General features: G+C 45.0%; 1 protein-coding gene across 1 annotated transcript; it reads right to left on the reverse strand.

The window, feature by feature from the left end:
* Window positions 1–349: 349 nt before the first annotated feature.
* Window positions 350–19,916, reverse strand: OTOP1 (otopetrin 1). The gene is made up of 6 exons (XM_083460745.1): window positions 19,615–19,916; window positions 8,769–8,905; window positions 6,937–6,995; window positions 4,921–5,051; window positions 3,205–4,151; window positions 350–1,370 (listed from the first exon to the last, which is right to left on the reverse strand). Exons 1-6 carry the CDS (start codon window positions 19,718–19,720, stop codon window positions 1,200–1,202), a joined length of 1,551 nt encoding a protein of 516 aa, XP_083316871.1. The 5' UTR covers window positions 19,721–19,916; the 3' UTR covers window positions 350–1,199.
* Between the last annotated feature and the right edge of the window lie 932 nt (window positions 19,917–20,848).

Here is a 20,848-nt window from a genome sequence, read left to right on the forward strand (position 1 = left end):
CAAAAGAAATAAATAGGGGCTCCTTAATGGTTCCTTATCTTCAAACCCAACTTGGATCAAACAGCCCTTTGCATAGAGAAGCGTCCTCTGTCAAGAAGAGCGCATGGCCATCCTGGAGTATTTTGACTTGCAGGGCTAACACTGCCACAATCTAATCTATCAACCAGACTTTACAACATCAGCTTTCAGTTTTGGCAAAATGAAAGTCTCAACTCTTAAGGAAATTAGCTTTCATTATTTAGTAAGTTCACACACAAATACAAAAATACATATAACAAGTACAAAGCAATTGTGGCATCCAGTATCTAGCCATGTCTGTCTTGTGAAATGTTAACATAACATTGTTCTCCTATTTTTCAAACATTAAATTGTCTGCTCAACCAATCCAGACATTTTATTAGTCCCACTGGTGCACGTGCTCTCCTGCCATTGCAATCAGCAAAACTTAAATGTGATTAAATGTGGCTAGATTCATGAGCTTAGCCAGGATTTATGTTGTGGGAGGGGGACTCCCCCTTGTCAACATCCTCTGTCTGGTTCTGTCTAGCAGATTCATGAAATGTCTCAACAACAGTTGTTTTTGACACCAAGTGCTCAGAAAAATCTGTCAAAATCTTTCTACAATTTCTACTTTTAGTTAAGTATTTTTATTTATTTCCTTGATTGGGGAGGCAGCTGCCCCCGCCCCCTGGCTATGTCCATGGCTAGATGATGGTGATGATGATGATGATGATAAATCTCTAAGAACTTAGAGAAAAATGTGTCTATATACATTGAACTGGTAATGTGTTTTATTTTCTAACAGGGGAGAAAAATAGCCAGGGAAAGGTTCAGTCTTATTTTCATTGACTTCACCATATAGAGACAATGTATTAAATTCTTGCCTACATTGTTGTGGCAGGAGGGACTGATAAGGTATTAGGAGTTCCACCTCGGGTTGCCCCATATCCTCTTTTTCCAGGACACGTCCTCTTTTTCATGGGTAGAGTCATCATAGTGATCCATGGTTAAAAGTAGAAGTCGGCAAATGTGCCTCTTTTTTGCTCTTCAAAATATGGCACTTGTCAATTGTCTGTATCTTCTTCATTATCCTTTCATTCAAACTGCGCGCTCTGCTTTAGCCAAACATTGGCTGCTGCATTCATGTTCTTTAGTCATCCATCTATCCTTCACTGTTGTTTTTTTAAAAAAAATGAAATTCATGTTTTGCAAATGACCTCAAAAAGGGAAGCAGCTGAGTGCATCCGATAGAAAATGGAAAAAGGCATTGCAAGGTTAACCACCGTGATCCAAGGCTCAAATCCGAAAACCATTTCTTCCAGTCCATTGTCATACTCAGGGCGGCAGCCAAAAGCTGGTGGAATCCAAAGCTATGAAGAAGAATGAAAGGAAAATAAATATAAATGTTAACATCCCCATGAGGTTATACAGGAAACAAATTTTAAGACTATTCATTCAAAATCTGACTCAAATTTCAGTTGTAGAATTTCACATTTTTTACTTTTGATTAAAATGATATGCTCATAGAATTCTGGTTGGCCTGTGCCAAGGACTTTTGCCTCAAAGTAACCTTTCCTCGCTTCCTCTCAATTTGCTTTTTAAAACTGGACCAATTTGGATCTGTTCAAGATTTCACATTACCAAAGGAAAGAGGTGATCATTATTCAGTTTAGAGTGTTTGGCTCCAGGGTAAAATGTGCGCCACCTCCACTATATCCACGGAGGATTCTTCAGAACGGTTTGATTTACATTCTGTCTGTGCTGTGGAGCTAGTTTATGCAATACCAACTCTGAGGCTACTTCTAGGTGACCTCACTTTAGCCAGGAGTACAGCTAGGGAAAATTCGTAGATAAATGACTCTAGGCCACATTCGGAAGTGATAGCTGCTAGGAGTCAGAAGAATGGACACCAGTATCCTCAAGGAGATAGGCAAGGGCAAACTGAAGAGCTGCAAACCACAGCAAGGGATACTGGTGTGGACATAACCACACCAAACTCAGACCCAGACTCAGACCACTTCTCAAGAATTATCAGGCCAATCCCGAAACAGTTTCTTCTGTAGGAAGCCTGGGGATCCGTAATGCTTTTTCATAAATAATATGCTATAAATATGCTGCCATGATGATCAGTTATTACTTTTCCCATACAGCTTTCAGTTGTGTCCTTCTCCTTCATATAGCAATTTACACATTGATTCTGGAGTAAGCACTGGAACATGAGCTAATCTAATCTAGTGCTAGTATGAGACTAGCCATTCCCTAATGCTGGATCCTATAAATCCCAGGGTGGGAACCACTTTTGGCCATAGGGCAAATCCCAAAGTGACCCAACTCTGCAAGTCTGCTCACATATCAATCGCCTGACATCATATGATGCCAAGTGCGAGAATGGTTAATCAGGGTAGGGCAGGTTGGCGTAAGTTCCCAACTGTTCCTCTGAAGCTGCTTGGAGATGCTGAGTGGTCCTGGTCACTGCCAAAAGCAGCACAGCTTGCACTGAGCACCGTAAATTGCTTTCAGACTTCCTGCATTTTATTACCACTGATTAAAACCACATATTACATTAAAGCCCAGTTGAAAAAATTGTGTAAGTCCAGTGCATGTAATCAAGGAAAAGGCTTCCAAAAATTTCAATGTGACTTAATAACAAAGACTACAAAATTGAAATGTGACTTCTTCACTTGCGTTTGGCACTGAAGTGAAATGTGTAACCTGTGCTTGAGCACATCCCATCCCATTTCAATATGATTTATCGGTGAGTTAATCAATACATTTCTCAACAAAGCCTTCAGCTTCCACAGGGATTAAATTTTAAATAATTTGCTCAACCTTGTTTGATTGGTGTTTTCAAGGAAAATGGGCACAGTGGGAGGCAAGGTTAGCAATGCTTCAACTGGTCTCGGCAGCTGGGCTTAGGATAGCATTCGGTGACCAGGGTCATCTCTTTGAACATCTCTACAGATCAAAGTGCTGCTAAACTAGCTTTCGTTTCAGTAGAAGATAGGTAGCCGTGTTGGTCTGCCATAGTCAAAATAAAAAAATTCCTTCCAGTAGCACCTTAAAGACCAACTAAGTTAGTTCTTGGTATGAGCTTTCGTGTGCATGCACACTTCTTCAGATACACTTTAGGGTTTTAGCTTTCGTTTGTTTCTAATCAGTTGGCAACACTGGAATAATTGCCATTATTTTTGCATAATAACTTACCGAAAGATTACATAGGAACAAAAATGCAGCAATATTCTTCAGGATGTTTCTTTTGTTGTTGACAGAAGAATTTTTGCTATAAAGTGAGAAGTCAGAGGTGGAGGGAGTAACTGGGGTGTTGCCTTGACTTTTGTCTTCATCTAGAGCATCACTTCCACTGCTCTCAGGCAGAATATTATTTCCATTAAACATGTATGGTGACTCTTCATTTTGAATGCCATCTATTCCATTATATATTTCTTTGTAAGAAGGTGCAGGTGAAAGAGTATTTCCATTGGACACAGTGAGTATACGAATTGTTTTAATGTCATCATTAACCTTTTCATGCTCACGGTGTATGGATTCAATTATAAAGAGGTTCTGAATATATTTCTCAAATATAACAAGTATGGAAAAGGGCAGATTATACCATGTATATGCAGGGTGAGAATCAGCACAAATAATTGCAAGGATGGAACCCCAAGACAAAAGCCAGGATCCTGAGGCAGCTCCAACCAGTAAGTCTGCATCAAGTTTCCTAGCTGGGTTTTTGGAAACATCCAGTGATTTTTCTTCAAGCCGGTAAATCAGAAGAGCGACTATCCCAGCAACACACATCATTGTCAGTACTGCAATACTATACAAATAAAACATAATAAGTGCTATTTCGCTCTTTATTTTTGCACGCCCAATCTGAAACAAATAGACAACAACAATTGCTATTGTTGTGGTGAACACAATCAGTCCTAAAATGGCACCCAATGTTTTCCCTTGAAACTTGAATGTTATCTTGTGTTGCTGAAGGTGTTCAACTTTGCGTCCAATATTCTTCCATAGCACATAGAGCATTGTGGATGCCATAATGTGATACTCAATGTTGAAGGGGTACAGGTAATATATGCCTTGGGAAAATATGGAGCAGAGGAATGTGGTGGTACAGTTACACTGTGGCTCATGGTCATCCAATTCTAAAAAGAAAGAGTGAGACCAAGACATGAGATGGCATCACATTATAAATATTAATTTTCCCTAAACAAATTGTGAAATATCAGCCAAAGGGAGTTTGGTGCCTAAAGTAGCTGCCCAAAAGGGAATAGCTTTACAAAAGGGACAGCTACTTAGATAAAGCAAATACCAAGTTTATAAAGACAGAACACAAAAATGGCAAAGATCAAGGCATGATTAAGGCTTTGGCCCAGGAAGAGACAGTGAAATACTGGAAGCAAGCCACTGGCTGTGCAGGTGGTCTCATCAGGAAAGCTTTGGTTTCTTGGACCATGGTCTTTTCTTCCTTGAGGAAGGACTTCTGGCAAGAGATGGGTTGCAACCTCACAGCAATTGACAAGAACACATTTGCCAAGAGTCTTGCAAACCTGATCAGGAGAGCTTTAAACTCAATCCTGAGGGGGAGGGGGACTATATTACAGATGACAGGGGAACACCTGATACTAGGGATAATAGTTTCATTGATGCACAAGATACTAAGGTGGTGCTACAGAAACTCACTAAAGGACACAAACTACAAGACTTTAAAACAGAATTGGGGGAGGAGCAGCCAATGTAGAGAAGAGAAATTAGGGGCTAGATAATTATAACAACAAGTGGAACAGTCATGGCAAACAGAAGAATTCAAGCCAGAGTAAAGGCACAAGCAAAAAAAGTCTATATTTTGTCCCCTTTCTATCATTCCTGGTCTCTAGATAATTAAAAAACAGGATAGCAAAAAAATTATCTTACCTAATGTTATGTTTCCAAATCCAAGAGTGATTAACCTTTCCTTGTGTTCATTAAGTTGATGCTTTGATTCTGTTAACACACCATTTGTCCACAAAAGCAAATTTGTAAATACAGAATGGATCACTCCAAACCTAGAAAATAAATAAAGCAAATAAGTTATTGACAACAGTGTATAAAACATATCAGTGAAGTATTTTATTTTCCAGTATTTATTATTGGTGAACAAGTAAAGAACACTACAGTCTTTGTGTTTCAGCAATCTTTCCCTGTTTACATGATGTAACATAGAAAATAGTATGGCTTCAGATTATACCTGTCCACCTATTACAGATTTGCACATCACTAAAAGTTGCATATAGGTGGCCTGTGAGAATTTAAATATCCTAGGGATCTTTGACAGCAGGTTCTCATCAGCAAACTACAATTCCCAGGACTCATGAGAGCAGCTAGGACAATTAACTGGTATGAAGCTGAAATAACTTTGTAATATATAGTAACTCTCCGAAGAGAGAGGGTTTTTTTTAGTCCTCATTTAATTTTAAAAAACCTATAAGAGTTGGGAGATAGATTCCGCCCCTAATCCTTGTTTACTGTGTCTCCAATCAAAGAATGCCATTCTCTACATCAGGCTTCCTCAAACTCGGCCCTCCAGATGTTTTGAGACTACAATTCCCATCACCCCTGACCACTGGTCCTGCTAGCTAGGAATCATGGGAGCTGTAGGCCAAAAACATCTGGAGGGCCGAGTTTGAAGAAGCCTGCTCTGCATGGTACATCTCCACCCACCTAACCAAAATTAAAATGTTCTATAACCTGTTCAAGTCTTTGAGGACAGATGGAGCAGAAAATATACTAACTCACACTTCACTACTAGTTTTCAGAGATGTCAGCATGCCTGCTCACAGACATGCTGTGCTATTTACAACTCTATGAGGAGTCAGGGTTCAGTATTATGCCAGAGAAATAAATATAATGCTTTGCTGAGATAATAATAAGGGATTTTGGTGTTTCATAGGTGGGAAGGAATGCTTACCCTCAGCATTGCTATGCTGGTGATAAGAAGATTGCAGAAGGCCTGCCAGTTTCAACAACTATTCAGAAGAATACTGGTACACAAAAGCAGGCCTATGGTGCCAGATCGCACTATTAGGGTCTGAGATTCTGCCTTTCAACCTGAGCTGAAGTGCTGCTGTCTGAAAAGGTATCCTGTGAGCTTTGGAGAAGTGCTCAACATCCTGAAATGCACCACTCTTCCCCAGAACCTCATACAAATTGCAATTATTGGAAGGACAAATGGCCCCCATAATTTCCAGGGGAGAAGGAAATTACTACAACAGTTTCCATCTGTCACCAGAATTAGAGACCATTCTGACCCCGCATAGAGTTGTAAATAGCACAGTTTTTAAAAGGGAAATTTAGAACTGCCCAGTGGTGTGTGACTATAATTTGTGCAGCAAGCACACACCGCTACAACCTATTTCTGTGTTTTCTTCCTAAGTGCTTGAACACTTTCTTGCTTACAGTGATACTCCACGGTATTTAGAAGTCCCCACAGAGTGGAGAACATCTTCAGAACTGGGAATCGACAGCACCAGTGCAGAAGAGTGTTATAGTAAGCCTTCCTGCATGAGGCAGCATGAATTGCAACAAAGCTTTATTTGGAGTAAGGGATGTTTTAAAAAAGAACAAGAGCAAGAGAAAGAAAGAGCAGAAACACGATCAGGGTGCAACAGAATCACGGCAAGTTCTTCAGGGGAGCAAGGGAGAGAGGAAGCAGCAGCCTCTGTCTCCCATGGAAGGGCCACTTCAGGAAACGAGAATGGACAACTGCTGGCATACAAATATTAGGTTCCTGGGGGTCCTTCCAACTGAGGATGCTGTAATTTTATTTTTAAAAATCAAAACAGAGATGTAAACTATTATTTTCTAAACATTAATATAAACATTTTCAGTACCAGTAGTTTCTCACTGATATTTCCCAGGTTAAAAATATAAGGAAGATGATATTCATTTTACCTCTCCAACATTTTGAAGGATTGGATAATATCCTTTGCATGCGACCATAAGAAGTATACCTGAAAACATATATGAAAAAATAATTGGGTCATTTGGGAAAGTGGTACTATTTGCTATGAACAAATAAGATATGTCAGGGATGAACACCAAAGAAAAATGCGCAAGAGATCACAGGAATCCAGATTTACTTAGGTGTAAAGCAGCTCACTGCAGCTAACCCAATGACAGGACATTTTACTTAAGCCCTATGCAGATGAACTGCTCACACATTCGGTCAGCACATGAGTTGGGTCACATTATTCAAATTCTTTGCTATATAAAGACAATGTTTTGTATTAATTCAACTCCTCCTAGCCACTTCAAATAGACAGTACCAAACTGAGGGTCAAGTACAAGGATGCATACACCGGGTTCCCTCCTGAGTGTTCTGGTTATATATGCTGTAGAACCAGATGTGTCCTCTGTGATTTATTTTGTTTGATCATTTTAAGGCTGAGAAAAACAAGCAACAAAAGACTGAGACTAAAGCGCCATGGGAAGCATTACAGTTACAAAAGGGGTTTGGGGGAAGACTGGAAGCCTTTGTTTAGTTTAGCTTGTTCAGACCCAAACCAGTAATAGGAGTGTTATTCTCCGTGCTTCAGGTTCTTAGATCATGCCCTTCACTGTGATGTTGCAGTATTTGCAAGAGGTGTATTATGTGGCAATTATATATGGTTGTATCTCTCCCCCCTTCCTCTGTGCAGCTCTACAGTATATACGGAGGGGCTTAGGTTACCTCTCTGCTTCAAGGTTGACTGCATACAGAAGGAAAGGATATTTGTGTTGTTCTCCACAAACTGCATATACAGAAGGGCAAGAAACAAACTGGCTCTCTGTCTGAAGCAGGAGACCATTACTCCACTCTATTTGCTGGGAAATCTGGCCAGTTGCCATTTTCTGCTTCATTGCTAAATATTACTTTGTCAAATTAAAGGTTTCTCCGTGTGTAAAACGTTTTGAATCCAAATGTACTAGTCACTGTCAAGCTAGCAAGTGCCTAGAAGCAGAAAAAATATAGTAGATGACTTTCACCGTAAATTTCATTTAAAAAATTTCCCTGACAGGCTAGTATTTCATAGCTGTCTTTGTGCTGTTTGAAAGGGACTTATGTCCTTTGAAGGAAGAGAAGATTAGAAGGGCCAGTCAACTGAGCCAATGAGACAATGTCTTAGGCAGCGGTGGCAAAATAGTTATTAAATTGTCCCCCATTTAGAAAGAAGATTAATGCAGCATAATTACATAGCTTTAATTAAAGAGATTTATAACAGTTTTCATCCGAGGCAACAATTGAGACATAGCTAACATTCAGCGTGTATGTTTAATCCATTATTGCATTTTTATGTGTACATTTGTAAGTGCGGGAGATTTGTGTTTACGTACCCACCCGACACTGTATAATGTTGATTCGCTTGCACAAGAGGCTCTGATAACCAAACATATTCTGTTTAAAATGGCAGCCCCGTGAACCTGAGAGCATTTTGCATTCATCATGTTCAAAAGTAACCATGTTTAAGCCAGATTCTGATTGCAGAAAATTCTGAAACCTCCCTGGAATCAAACAGAGGGAACTGGAGGGAATCATGGTCAAACAAACAAGGGCGCAGGAGCTTCCAGCTTTCTCTGCCTATCTCTTCATAATTCTTAATAGTTCTAGCCTGGCTTTTGCTATTTGTCACATGGTGAATATTGAACAAGACTTGTGGGGTTTTTTGCTTTGCTTTGGGACTGTGCTGCACTATCTGAAAAACACAAGCGCACAGGTAGGAATAATCAAAAACCATTGGTTTTACCTGCAGCAGTGTATGTACTGCATGTGTGGCAGGAAAAATACCTTCCGTGACTGATAAGCAATCTGAATATCCAACAAAGTATCCAATTTTGAAAGAGTCCATAATTAAAGTAATCGCTGCAAACAAAGTAATTGCACCTGAAAGAAAATTAAAAATATTATAAAATGTCATTAGGAGGGCAACATCTTTATATGCTACAGACAACAAATAAGAAGAAAAACACTAATAGGAAAATCAATGTGAAGATAGTGAAAATGTAAAGAAATAAACCTCTCACGCCTGTGGACCCTGTGTTTTTAACATTTTATGATTTGTGGTTTTATTGTATGGTCTTATGTTTTTATTCCTATAAACTGCTTTGATTTTTTTTAATGCTACAGCAGTATACAATTTTTTTATAATAAATACGTAAACTCCCTTTCCTGCTGCCTCATTAAACTCTGAACCATTCATGGGTAGTGGCACTGCTTGTAGGAAGTGGCTTTGATTCTGTTGTTATTCAGAGCAGCATTTCTTAACCTGCGGGTGGACTGCAAAGTCTGTGCAAGTACAGTAGGTTGTGGTTGCTTATGTACAGGCAACTCCCCCTTTGCGCGGGGGTTGCATTCCAAGGCACTGCTCACACACACCTTGGTGGGGTGTGCTTAAGCCTGCGCCCTTCCGCCCCTGCCCCACCCTGCCCCCCATTCCGCCCCCTTCCAGGCCCCAAAGCTTGTGTGCTTTTATGGTCACATGCATGCCAAACACCTGCAAATTTGCCTTTAAATTCAAAATAATTATTGCTTGCAATCGTCAACTGGTATGACGAATACCTCTTACAGCTTGTGTTTCGTTGGCTTATTGTAATATTGTATTAGCACTAGCATTCAAACATTGGAAAGGCTCAAACTTTCCAGTTTAGCACTTGGGAACTGCTCTCTGGCAGCTGGTGGGAGATCCAGTCACCATTTGCCACAAGGTGCTCATTGGTGTTAGGTAAATTTTTGCTTGGATGCATCAAGCAATGATTATAAAACAGGCAAACTTGCCATTAAAATGCATGAAACTGGGAAAGTACTAAGGTCCAAAATTAATGTGATAATAAATCAATAGGTCACCATACTATGTAAATTTGGAGGGGGGGAGTTGGGAACCGCTGGTTTATTACTCTCAGAGCCGTCTTTTCCATAGGGCTTAGTGGTGCGTTGCGCCTCTCAGGGGTGCCCAGCGAGTGGGGGAGCTGCACGGCTTTGCCGGTGGCCTCCCCTTTCCCTGCACGCCCGCAGGCTGCACCCCGCCAACTATATGGCTGGTGGGCGCTCAACATCCCTCCCAAGCCTCTGCGGGGATCACTCTTCCGCAGCGGCATGGGGGAGAGTTGTGCCCCCCTCCGCCATGGCTGGCAGTGCGCAGCTACAGCCACCCCAACACTATCCGTGGTAATTAGGGGCCGCTGGGCGGATATTTGCAGCCCGGCGCCGCATCTGCTAAGGACAGCCCTGATTACTCTGTTTTTTTAAAACTTATCAATTGCTCCAGTCTCTTAGGATCAGGAGAGCTAGAAATTGAAGTAAACCAAATTTAAATCCACAACTCATTTTCATAAGATTAACATAATTTACCCAGGAGTAAATGTATGATGGATTACAAATTGAGGACAAATTTAGCCAGAAGTCCTTAAGGAAATAGAGCTTCTTTGTTGGCTACCACCTGCAATTCTGTGCAGTTACCTGGATGTTAGTCACAATAAACACAGTGAAATTTACTTATCAGTAAACATGCATTGTAAATATATTAATCAGGACTTGTACTTGCACTGGGAGATTTTAGGATATGAGGAAAGACTTGCTGTGCCAGAAATACACCTCTGTACCACCAGCAAAACTCTGCTGATGGAGAGACCAAAACAGGGGTGAGAAGCAAACAAACACCACATCCTATATGCCTCCCAATAGTGATTTTGCCTTTGATACAACATTATGCCAATTTAAGAGGTGGCAGAAACAAAAAACCACCCATTGACCTCAATGGAGCCCTAGGTAAAGGTAAAGGGACCCCTGACCATTAGGTCCAGTCGTGGCTGACTCTGGGATTGCGGCGCTAATCTCGCTTTACTGGCCAAGGGAGCCGGCGTACAGCTTCCGGGTCATGTGGCCAGCATGACTAAGCCACTTCTGGCGAACCAGAGCAGCGCACGGAAATGCCGTTTATCTTCCCGCCGGGAGCCCTACCCCCCACCAAAAAAACAGTTCCCCACTTCTCATCTTCCCTGCATATTTCCATCACAATAGATCAGACAAACTCTGTACTCAACCACAGAACTCCAACAGCAACATAGTGTATTATGTATTTATTTATTTAATTTCATAAAATTTCTGCACTGCTTGATTGAGGGGTTTTTACAAAGCAGCTTACAAAAGGATAAATCAAGAAAAAAAATTACAAGAGCACTTAAAAGCATGCAAAAGTTTGAATACCAAAACAGATTAAAATTACCAAAATGCTAAAACTACTAAAACAAATAAAAATATTAAGCACCAGCAGGGAGACATCTAGTTTTAAAAGGAACACTGAACAAATACAGGAAGAGCAGATTGCTAACACTTGTCATCGCCAAAAAGTTCTTACAGGCACTCGGTCTCAAGACTCCAAACATAAACTTCCAACAGCAAACCCCCCCACCCCACTCTTAGAACTTGAAAACAAAGACAAAGTAGCCCTCCAGCTAGTTGCTGTGAAAATCCCACAATCCACGCCATACTGTAAACTGCTCTGTGATCCTCAGATGAAAGGTGGTATAGACATTTGATAAATAATAGTAAGATAATAATATATTCCTTGGCTAAACACCCCTTCGATCATAACAGCTAGAACCAGTGTCCGCCTTTGCCACACATTCACTACAGACACCTTAGCAGTGGGGATTAGTTAAATCTACAGCCAATTCGTGCTCCCTGAACAGCAAACAGAGGATTGGCTTGAATGGGTGCAAAGGAAGGCAACATCCTGTGTTCACCTCCAGCCAGACCATCCAGAAGCAGAGCTCCCCTTTCTACTCAACAGACACATTCGGCACCCCTTACCTTGACCTCCAGGGTTGGGGAGTGGAAAAATTATTTCTACTCCCATCCAGCAGAGGGCAAGGTAAATAAGAAGGGTGGCTTCTGGATCTCAGTGAAGTGGGACTGTTATGTACTGAGTTGAATAGGACCCAAACTGCAGCAGTCTGATTGGTCCTAGAACAATAGGATCCAAAATGCAGTAGTCTGATTGGTCCTAGAACAATAGGAATCAGAATGCAGCAGTCTGATTGGTCCTAGAACAATGCAGCAGTATGATTGGTTGGCAGGAACCACCCAATCCTGCTCCAGATAGAAGTGAATCCACAACCTGATTGGCTTACAGTAGAATTCCGGAATTAGCCAATCATGTGCAGCCCATTGTGTAAATAGTGTATATAAAGCAGATACTGTGAGGGGACTTTCATTCATTCCTCCTCACTACTATGAGCTGAATAAAGAGCATGAAATCACTTTGCGACTCGGAGTATATTTCAGGGACCAAGACATTTCACTTCATGTTTACTCCTGAAATCATGGAGCTAAATGTACGGCTCAGGGAAAGAACATGGGCCGATTTGCCCTAGAGCTCAAGGCAATCCAGCCCCTGCAATCTCTGGGGTTGGTCACCCTGCTCACTCTTCCTCCATGCCAAATCTACTGAGGAGGATCAGACTGCATTTGGAAGACATGAGCCATGGAAACCGGCTGAGCACTTTCAGTCAAACTCAGTCTTGGAGCTAGAGATTGTGAGGCTTGATCTCAGCTGGTTTCTCCTCAGCCATCCAAATCCCCTGGCCTGGACAGCCATGGGCTAGGGGAGGGGGGGGTCCAAACTGCTGCCACTATTTTTCTGCAAGGACAGGGGGTCTCTAACAAGGGGGGCTCTTTCTTCTCCCTGCATTAGGATAACAATCCATTTTATTATTTATTTACCACCTTTCCTCCAAGGAAGTCAAGGCGCTGTACCCCCCCACACGTTTGTCCCTGCAGCTCTGTGAGGCAGGTGAGGGGGCTGTGCATCACCCCAGCAAGCAACATGACCATGTGGGGATTTGAATCTGGGTCTCCCCAACCCTAGTTAAACCCTCTGCTCGCTTACACCCCATGGGCTACACACTTGCTGAATGGGAAAAGATGCCTAAGAATAGTTGTATTTTTCTGGGGACTATAAACACATGGCTGTACCATTTTGGGAACCCAGCACTATACTTGTTAGCAACTGCAGTAAGAAATTTCAAAAAGGCATATATTTTGAAGCAGGAATAACTTCCCCATATCACCTTGTGATTTTCAGCCATTAGTTTACAGCTTCTTTGTGTATGAGTCAATGCCTTAGAAGAAATTAGGACTTGCTTATGTAAGTATTATCCTTAGCACGCATCTGTGCATCGCCAGAAACCTGTCATTCCATGCTAAAGGAAGAAATACTGTTAAGTAAAACTTGTTTGGCCTGCTCAACTTCCTGCACTTGTACCTCTCCAGCCCCCCGCCCTCCCCAGGCTAATAGCAGCTTCCGAGTAATTTACAGCATGGCAAAGGGCATAGGAGGAAAGGGTTAAACCCCCTTCAAAGTAGCCCCAAGGAGCAACTGACTGTCATGGAAGATCCTAATTATGCTTTGCCCCCCAGATATTTATTTCTGCTGGCTCATTCTGTTACATTTTACAACACAGCAAGAATAACCTTCCTCAGAACGCCTTTGCTTTCTTTCTGCTACGTTTTGCAATGGGTTTCCTTATTTTACTTTTATAACTCTCAGAATTTTTTGAAAGATAAAGTGGGTGCTTCCTGGGGTTAAGGACATGGGCTACACAGTCCTAACCTCACTTTCCTGGTAGTAAGCCCCCCTGAATTCAATAGGACGTATATTTGAGTAGACATAAGATAGGACAGTGCTGTTTCATCCTGACCTAAACACATTTACTCAACAATAAATATGATTCAAGCTCTCGTGGAGAAAGAGAAATACTTTTAAAAACAAAATTGAACTGGATGGGCCTTCCTGTGATCAAGGCAGATAGCAACCTGTATCTCTTTTTAGGCACTTATGTGCCTGTTGTTGTTGTTTAGTCGTTTAGTCATGTCCGCCTCTTTGTGACCCCACGAACCAGAGCACGCCAGGCACTCCTGTCTTTCACTGCTTCCCGCAGTTTGGTCAGGCTCATGTTTGTAGCTTCGAGAACACTGTCCCACCATCTCGTCCTCTGTCGTCCTCTTCTCCTTGTGCCCTCCATCTTTCCCAGCATCAGGGTCTTTTCCAGGGAGTCTTCTCTTCTCCTGAGGTGGCCAAAGTCCTGGAGCCTCAGCTTCAGGATCTGTCCTTCCAGTGAGCACTCAGGGATGATTTCCTTCAGAATGGAGAGGTTTGATCTTCTTGCAGTCCATGACTTCTTGCAGACTCTCAAGAGTCTCCTCCAGCACCATAATTCAAAAGCATCAATTCTTTGGCAATCAGCCTTCTTTATGGTCCAGCTCTCACTTCCATACATTACTAATGGGAAAGCCATAGCTTTTACTATACGGACCTTTGTTGGCAAGGTGATGTCTCTACTTTTTAAGATGCTGTCTAGTTCTGCAAAATTCCTATCTTCCCAACATCCTGACCTAATAATTTAACATCTGTAATATATATCACGTATATATCGTGTGTGTGTGTGTGTGTAATTTACTTACTGAATATATACTGTATATAGTTCCTTACAGTAAGTAAATCAGTACATATATTTGCTATACAAATTAGCAAACACAGGACCATTGGTATCAGTGTAGCTTACTTATCATGCATACACTGGACTGCAAATGTGATATATTCTCAAATGCTCTTTCCAAGCCTGTGCTTTTTCCAGTTTAAAGCAATCCTAATATGACTGGAACATAGAATATTCTGCTGTTCTGCAATCCTGTGCATAAAGGTAAAGGGACCCCTGACCATTAGGTCCAGTAGTGGCCGACTCTGGGGTTGCGGCGCTCCTCTCGCTTTATTGGCCGAGGGAGCCGGCATACAGCTTCCGGGTCATGTGGCCAGCATGACTAAGCCGCTTCTGGCGAACCAGAGCAGCGCACGGAAACGCCGTTTACCTTCCCGCCAGAGCGGTACCTGTTTATCTAATTGCACTTGACGTGCTTTCGAACTGCTAGGTTGGCAGGAGCAGGGACCGAGCAATGGGAGCTCACCCCATCACGGTGATTCAAACCACCGACTTCTGATCAGCAAGTCCTAGGCTCTGTGGTTTAACCCATAGCGCCACCCGCGTCCTGTCCTGTGCATACTTACTGCATAATTACTGATTTACTTTGAGTTGATGCTGAACTCAATGTTAACTTGGTTAGAACTAGGCTGCAAGAGTACAGTTCTATGCATACATTTGTGGAATAAGGCTGCAGTCCTAGCCATACCTACTTGAAAGTAAATACTGTTTAAATCAGTGGTGCTGACTTATGTTCCACTGGATATGATGGGCTGCATATCTAGTTCAGAATAAACATGCACAAGATGAAACTGTGGCCAGATTATAATGGTGCAATTGCACCAAGACCAGTGCATGCAAGGACTCTTGAGTTTTCTTTATTTTCTTAACTCTCCTAGAAGGAAAGTTATGAAGGAAAGTGTTCATTCACCTTTCAGTGGTTTTTAGCCAATGAGTGACATGAAGTATTTGATTGATGACTGATTTGTTTCTACATTGGGTTACAGGTATCCTGCCCTGAGCTTTATTTCACCCTCCAATACACTTTTTTATCTTGCTTCTAGTCCTTGGAATAGCCATAGTTCCCTCCCTCCCTCTCTTCACTGAGATCAGGTACTCTCTATAAATTATGTTCTACAAATACTACTAAAAAATAAGGAGGGGGGGTGAGTCCCCTCCCCCACACAACAAATGCAAAATGTGTAAACTTTGCAGAGAGGCTTCGGCACGTCCCATGCCAATACATGCTATGCATGCATTATATACTTGCTATGCAGTCCAGGCATTCATACCCTGGAAGTGGCAAACCTGCAGAGAACAGCTGATTGTGCACCATCCTGGCCTTTGCCTGGTCTGCCTTCCCAGACAGGAAGTGTGTGTTTTTCTGCATCAATTTCTTTGACCTGACTGATACCTGCCTGCAGCTAAGAGTGTTTGTGCTGATTGTAGTGTGGGATATTGCTTGATTGCTGGCATAGGAAACACAGCTGGGTTGTGTTCCAGAGTCTGCCTTACTATAACAATAGGCTCAGCTGCATGCCCCCCCCCCCCAGGAGCAACACCACGGGATTTTACCCTTTGGGTTGTCCCACAGGAGCAGGGGTGCCCCACACTGCCAATCAATTATAGAGCTGTAGGCCATGTGCTGTGGGAGACTGGTCTCTGACCCTCACCAGGCTAAGAGCCTGGAGGAGGGGAAGTTTGGTTTGGTGGGGTTCCCCCATAGTGAGAGGCAGAGGGAGACAAGTTTTGGGGGATTTACCATCTACTTCCCGATAGTGTGGGATATGCATGATGCTGCACCTTAGCTTACAATCTGTAGCCCTAATCTCCCAGCAGTATGTGGCAGTGCATTGATGCATCAGGGTGAGCAGGTAGCAGGGAATGGTGAAGATGCTGTCCAAATTTCTCTGGTGGTGGGAAGGAGTGGAGAGGCTGACTACCATCAGCAACATGTTTAGTCCCTGTTCCTTATTCCAGCCCACCAACTCCTCTCAAAGTCACTGGTAGCAAAGTGACTGAGCCCTCTGGTCTGGTGGTGCCGTTGCAAAATGCCAGCTCAGTCCACAGTAAGACTATGCGCATCCACGACTTGACTGCAGATGAATGGGCTGATCTGGCCTGCTTTACAGAGACTCGGGGGAGTGACCTCCCCCACTGTGCCCAACTGGTTCTCAGTACTGCACCAGCCTAGAATGGGGGAGTGGGGTTTTAAAGGGGGTGTTGCTGTTGTCCATAAGAGCAGGAAACTTCTAACACTGGGATGGACTTAAGAGGGTCTGCACCTGGTGTTGAGCCAGAGAGACAGATTGGGGAAGCTGCTGATCTACTGACCAACCTGTCGCCCAGCAGGATCCTTGACCAGGCTGGATGAAGTAGTCTCTGGGGTACTGATGGAGGATCCCATGATGATAGTTCTGGGTGTTATTTGCACCCAAACTACTCCCATGGTAACTTCCTTCATCATTCTCCTCCCACACTTTGCAACAACTAAGCACCCTTTTCACTAAGTCCAGTTATGAAGCCACCATCCTCTCCTGTTCTGCAGAACCTTTCTTGACCCTGCTTTCATCTTCACCCCATTCCCAAGCCTCCCACTCCCTCCTTTCATCCAACCACCATTGTTCCCATATTGTCACCACCACCCTTTCCCTTTCCTTCTCTCTCTCTCTCTCTGAACTCTCCCTTACACAGAGATCGCCCCCATTTCCATGCCTTCTCCTCTCTCCTATTCTGCAGCCCCTTTGTGCACACACCCCATGATGATATACACTACAGTATCTTTAAGATTAATAGCACCATCTCTGGGGCACTCACAAAATTTTCACTGTGGGAGCCCCACTGTGGCACGTGCATGACGTCACACGGTGAGCCGAGGCCTGATAGGGCCCACTGCACCCTTCAAAAGGCCCAACAGGCCTTTCAGAGGGCCCAACAGGCCTCGTCACAGTCCATGGGAGGGTCCAACGGGGCCCATTGTGCCATATGACATCATGTGCATGCTGTGCAGCACCATGTGTGTGATGCGCCAGGCAGCCACAATGTGGGGTGGAACCGGGTGTGCTTGTGTCAGCATGTATAGTTGGAGAAGGTTAAGTTCAGTTGGAAAGTTGTACTTATCTGGGTATTTGCTCGTTAATAAAATATATATTTAAAATTGCTACATTGAATCTGGAACTCCATGTTGAAGACCATGGGATCAGGAATGAAACACATTGTGTGAAGGTAAAAGGTAAAGGGACCCCTGACCATTAGGTCCAGTCATGACTCTGGGGTTGTGGCGCTCATCTCACTTTACTGGCCGAGGGAGCCAGCGCACAGCTTCCAGGTCATGTGGCCAGCATGACTAAGCCGCTTCTGGCGAACCAGAGCAGCGTACGGAAATGCCATTTACCTTCCCGCCAGAGCGGTACCTATTTATCTACTGGCACTTTTGTGCTTTCGAACTGCTAGGTTGGCAGGAACAGGAATCAAGCAACGGGAGCTCACCCTGTCACGGGGATTTGAACCGCCGACCTTCTGATTGGCAAGCCCTAGGCTCTGTGGTTTAACCCACAGCACCATCGTGCGGAGACAGCAGAAAAGAGGAAGGGTGTTTGAGGACAGCAAGAAGGGAGAAACACTGAAAAAGCTGGCTGTTTTAAACAAAAACAGAAGTTTAATTAAAGCAGGGGTGGAGGGACACTGAGAGGAAAATGTGTTGGGAGTTTTTCTAAGGAAATCTTGTAGTGGGGGGGGGGGAGGTAAATTGATTGTAGTAGCAATTTGCAGGGAGGGGTGATTAGTTGTTTTCCCATCCATGGAAGAATCTGTGGGTTCTGGTGTGCGTGTGTCAGGAATACTGCTGGTATAAACACTTAAATGGGATTTTGTTGTGGTTGTTCAAAATGCTCAAGGCAGCATACATGTTCTCCCCCCCCCCCTTTTCATTTTATCCTCACAACAAGCCTGTGAGTAGGTTAGGTTAAGGGACAGTGACCCAACCAAGGGCACAACATGAGTTTCAAGGCTGAGTGGGGATTTCAAATCTCTTTTTGCTCAAAAAGGAAAAATAAGGGGGATAGTACTTATTATGAGGTACTAATAAATAACCACAACAAATCATAGATTCACAGAGTTGGAGGGGACCCCAAGGGTCATCTAGTCCAACCCCCTGCAATGCAGGAATCTCAGCTAAAGCATCCAGGACAGATGACCACCCAGCCATACATCCAAATGAATACACTGCATGATTTTTAACTAATTAAAATTAGAATTTTCCCAAGCAGGATCATCTGAGCAAAATTGTTGTAAATCTTAAATCACTTTTAATCCCCTCCATCTGAAACACCACGCCTGGTCTTGCACTGAATGTAGTATTTCCAGCTTAAGTTCAACAGCTGAAAGACCTACAGTAACGTGACTCATTTGCAACTCATGAAAGTTGTTCTTTGTATGGTTTAGGGTTGGCATTGGAGGACAGCAGGGCTCTTGTGCCCCTAACAGCTATGTGGCAGCCTGCAAGCAGGTATTAAACAGATGCTGCCTGCACACCTTGACTTTAAAGGACATTTGCAACATAATTCCCCCCTCACAGAGTTCTGGGCGCTGCAGTTTATCCCTCACAGAGTTACAATTCCGAGCAACCTTTAGCAAACTACGTTGTCCAGAATTCTTGGGGGGGGGGGGCGATGTGCTTCTTATGTGCTTTAAAGGTATAGAGAGTAAGCCTTTTGTAGTATGGAAGGACAATTATAGGTAAAGTTTCACCTGTTTAACTCTGTTGGATGTTTTATTACTTGTGTGAGATCCCTGATTTATTTCGGGGCACTCCACCCCCATTTGCAAAATACGTTACAAGTTTGCATGTGACATAAAGCGCATGCAAACAGCATCTCTTTCGGCGGTGCAGAGAGAATCCTGTTGGCACCCTTGGCTAGAAGGCGGCGAAGTAGGGTACCGTTTTAAAGTCCCGCAGACTTCGACGGAAAGAGCGCGGGGCGCGCAAACGCCGCAGCCAATAGCGGGCCGGGCAACTAGCGGCTTGCGCGCGGGCCGGCCGAGCCTCCTCCGAGGGGAGAGGGAGCCTCCATCCCGCGCCAGCTGCCCCCCGCCGCCCCCCCCGGGCGCCCCACTCACACTTGAGCCAGCGCGCCCCGGCGTGCGTGTCCTTGTCCTGGATGAGCCTCTTGTGCGCGTAGCGGCGGCAGATGTACCAGGCCATCCAGAGGATCTGGAGCAGCATGAGGGTGGTGAGGTAGGAGAGGACGGCGCTCTGCGAGAAGCCCTTGGCGTGCACGGCCCACGCGAAGAGCAGCAGCAGCCCCGCCAGGAAGAGGTGCAAGCCGTACTGGCTGCTCAGGATCTCGGCGTTCTTCTCGGGCGTCCTCCGCAGCAGAGCCAGCCGGCCGCGGGGCGAGGGGGGCGGGGGGCCCTCGGCGGCCGCCACCGGCTCCAGCTCCCAGCCGCCGCTTTCCTTCTTGCCCCTCGCGGGGGACCCGCCGAGGCTGCCCTGCCGCCCTTCGACGGCCATGGCTGCGGGGCTGAGGAGGAGGAGGACGGGCTCGGGTCGCTGAGGGGCTGCCGCGCCACCTGTCAGGGCTCCCGGCGGAGTTTCGCCCGCTTCCTCGCTCTCGACGGACCAGCTGCCCTTCCCTTCTGGCCGGCGTTGCTCTCGGCGGGCTGGAAGCGCTCCTTTCCCTTCCTCTCTTCAGCTGCGTCCCGCTCGGGCGCCTGAGGAGCCTTTATGGCTCGGCGGGGCCGCCGGGCCGCCAAGGGGTCCTGATGTCACTGGGTGGGGCGGGCGACGCGGCTGGAGCCCCGGGCCCTTCCCCGCCCGCCTCGGCCCCCCTCGGCTTGGCACCAGGCCGGATGAGAGCAGCGCCGCGGGGCAGCCTGACCGTGACTGGCCGGGCGGGAATCCGCCCGGAGCGAGGGCCGCTTCCCAAGGCCAGGCGGGAAACGAAGCGCATCTCCCGCCTCAGGAGCCTGGGCTGCGTGGAGGGAGGAGGGGAGGCGCCCCCAGGCGCCCAACTCGGTGTCTCTGCTCCTGGGTGTCTGGGGGGCGCCGGGCCCACGTCCTGCTCCTTCTGGGGTAGCTTGTCCACTTTGGTCCCTGCCCTGCACTCAGCTCTCCCCTGTGGCTCCTAGAAGCTGTCCGCAGGCGACAGTGGCCACACCCCGGGAATGGCTTCGACTGGCCGGCTAAAGCAGGTGAGGGGAGCCGGTGGGGCTCGAACCCTCGCATGCAGATTGAGTGGAGGAGACCCGGAGCGGGTTCAACGGTCAAGGAGGCGGTTTCTGCACCTGCTTCAGAGGGAAGTGAGGGGCAGCTGGGACTCGCCAGCCTGGGAAGGTAGCCCACCCAGGAGAA

This window comes from Podarcis liolepis, assembly GCF_965112155.1.
Source record: "Podarcis liolepis genome assembly, chromosome: 9".
NCBI classification, from domain to species: Eukaryota; Metazoa; Chordata; class Lepidosauria; order Squamata; family Lacertidae; genus Podarcis; species Podarcis liolepis.

Coding starts and splice junctions, on each gene's coding strand:
- OTOP1 (XM_083460745.1), bottom strand. CDS start 19,720: ATGCTGCTCCAGATCCTCTGGATGGCCTGGTACATCTGCCGCCGCTAC. Junction 6,996..8,768: donor CAGTACATACACTGCTGCAG/GTAAAACCAATG, acceptor ATATGTTTTCAG/GTATACTTCTTATGGTCGCA. Junction 4,152..4,920: donor ATTTGGAAACATAACATTAG/GTAAGATAATTT, acceptor CTTTCTTTTTAG/AATTGGATGACCATGAGCCA.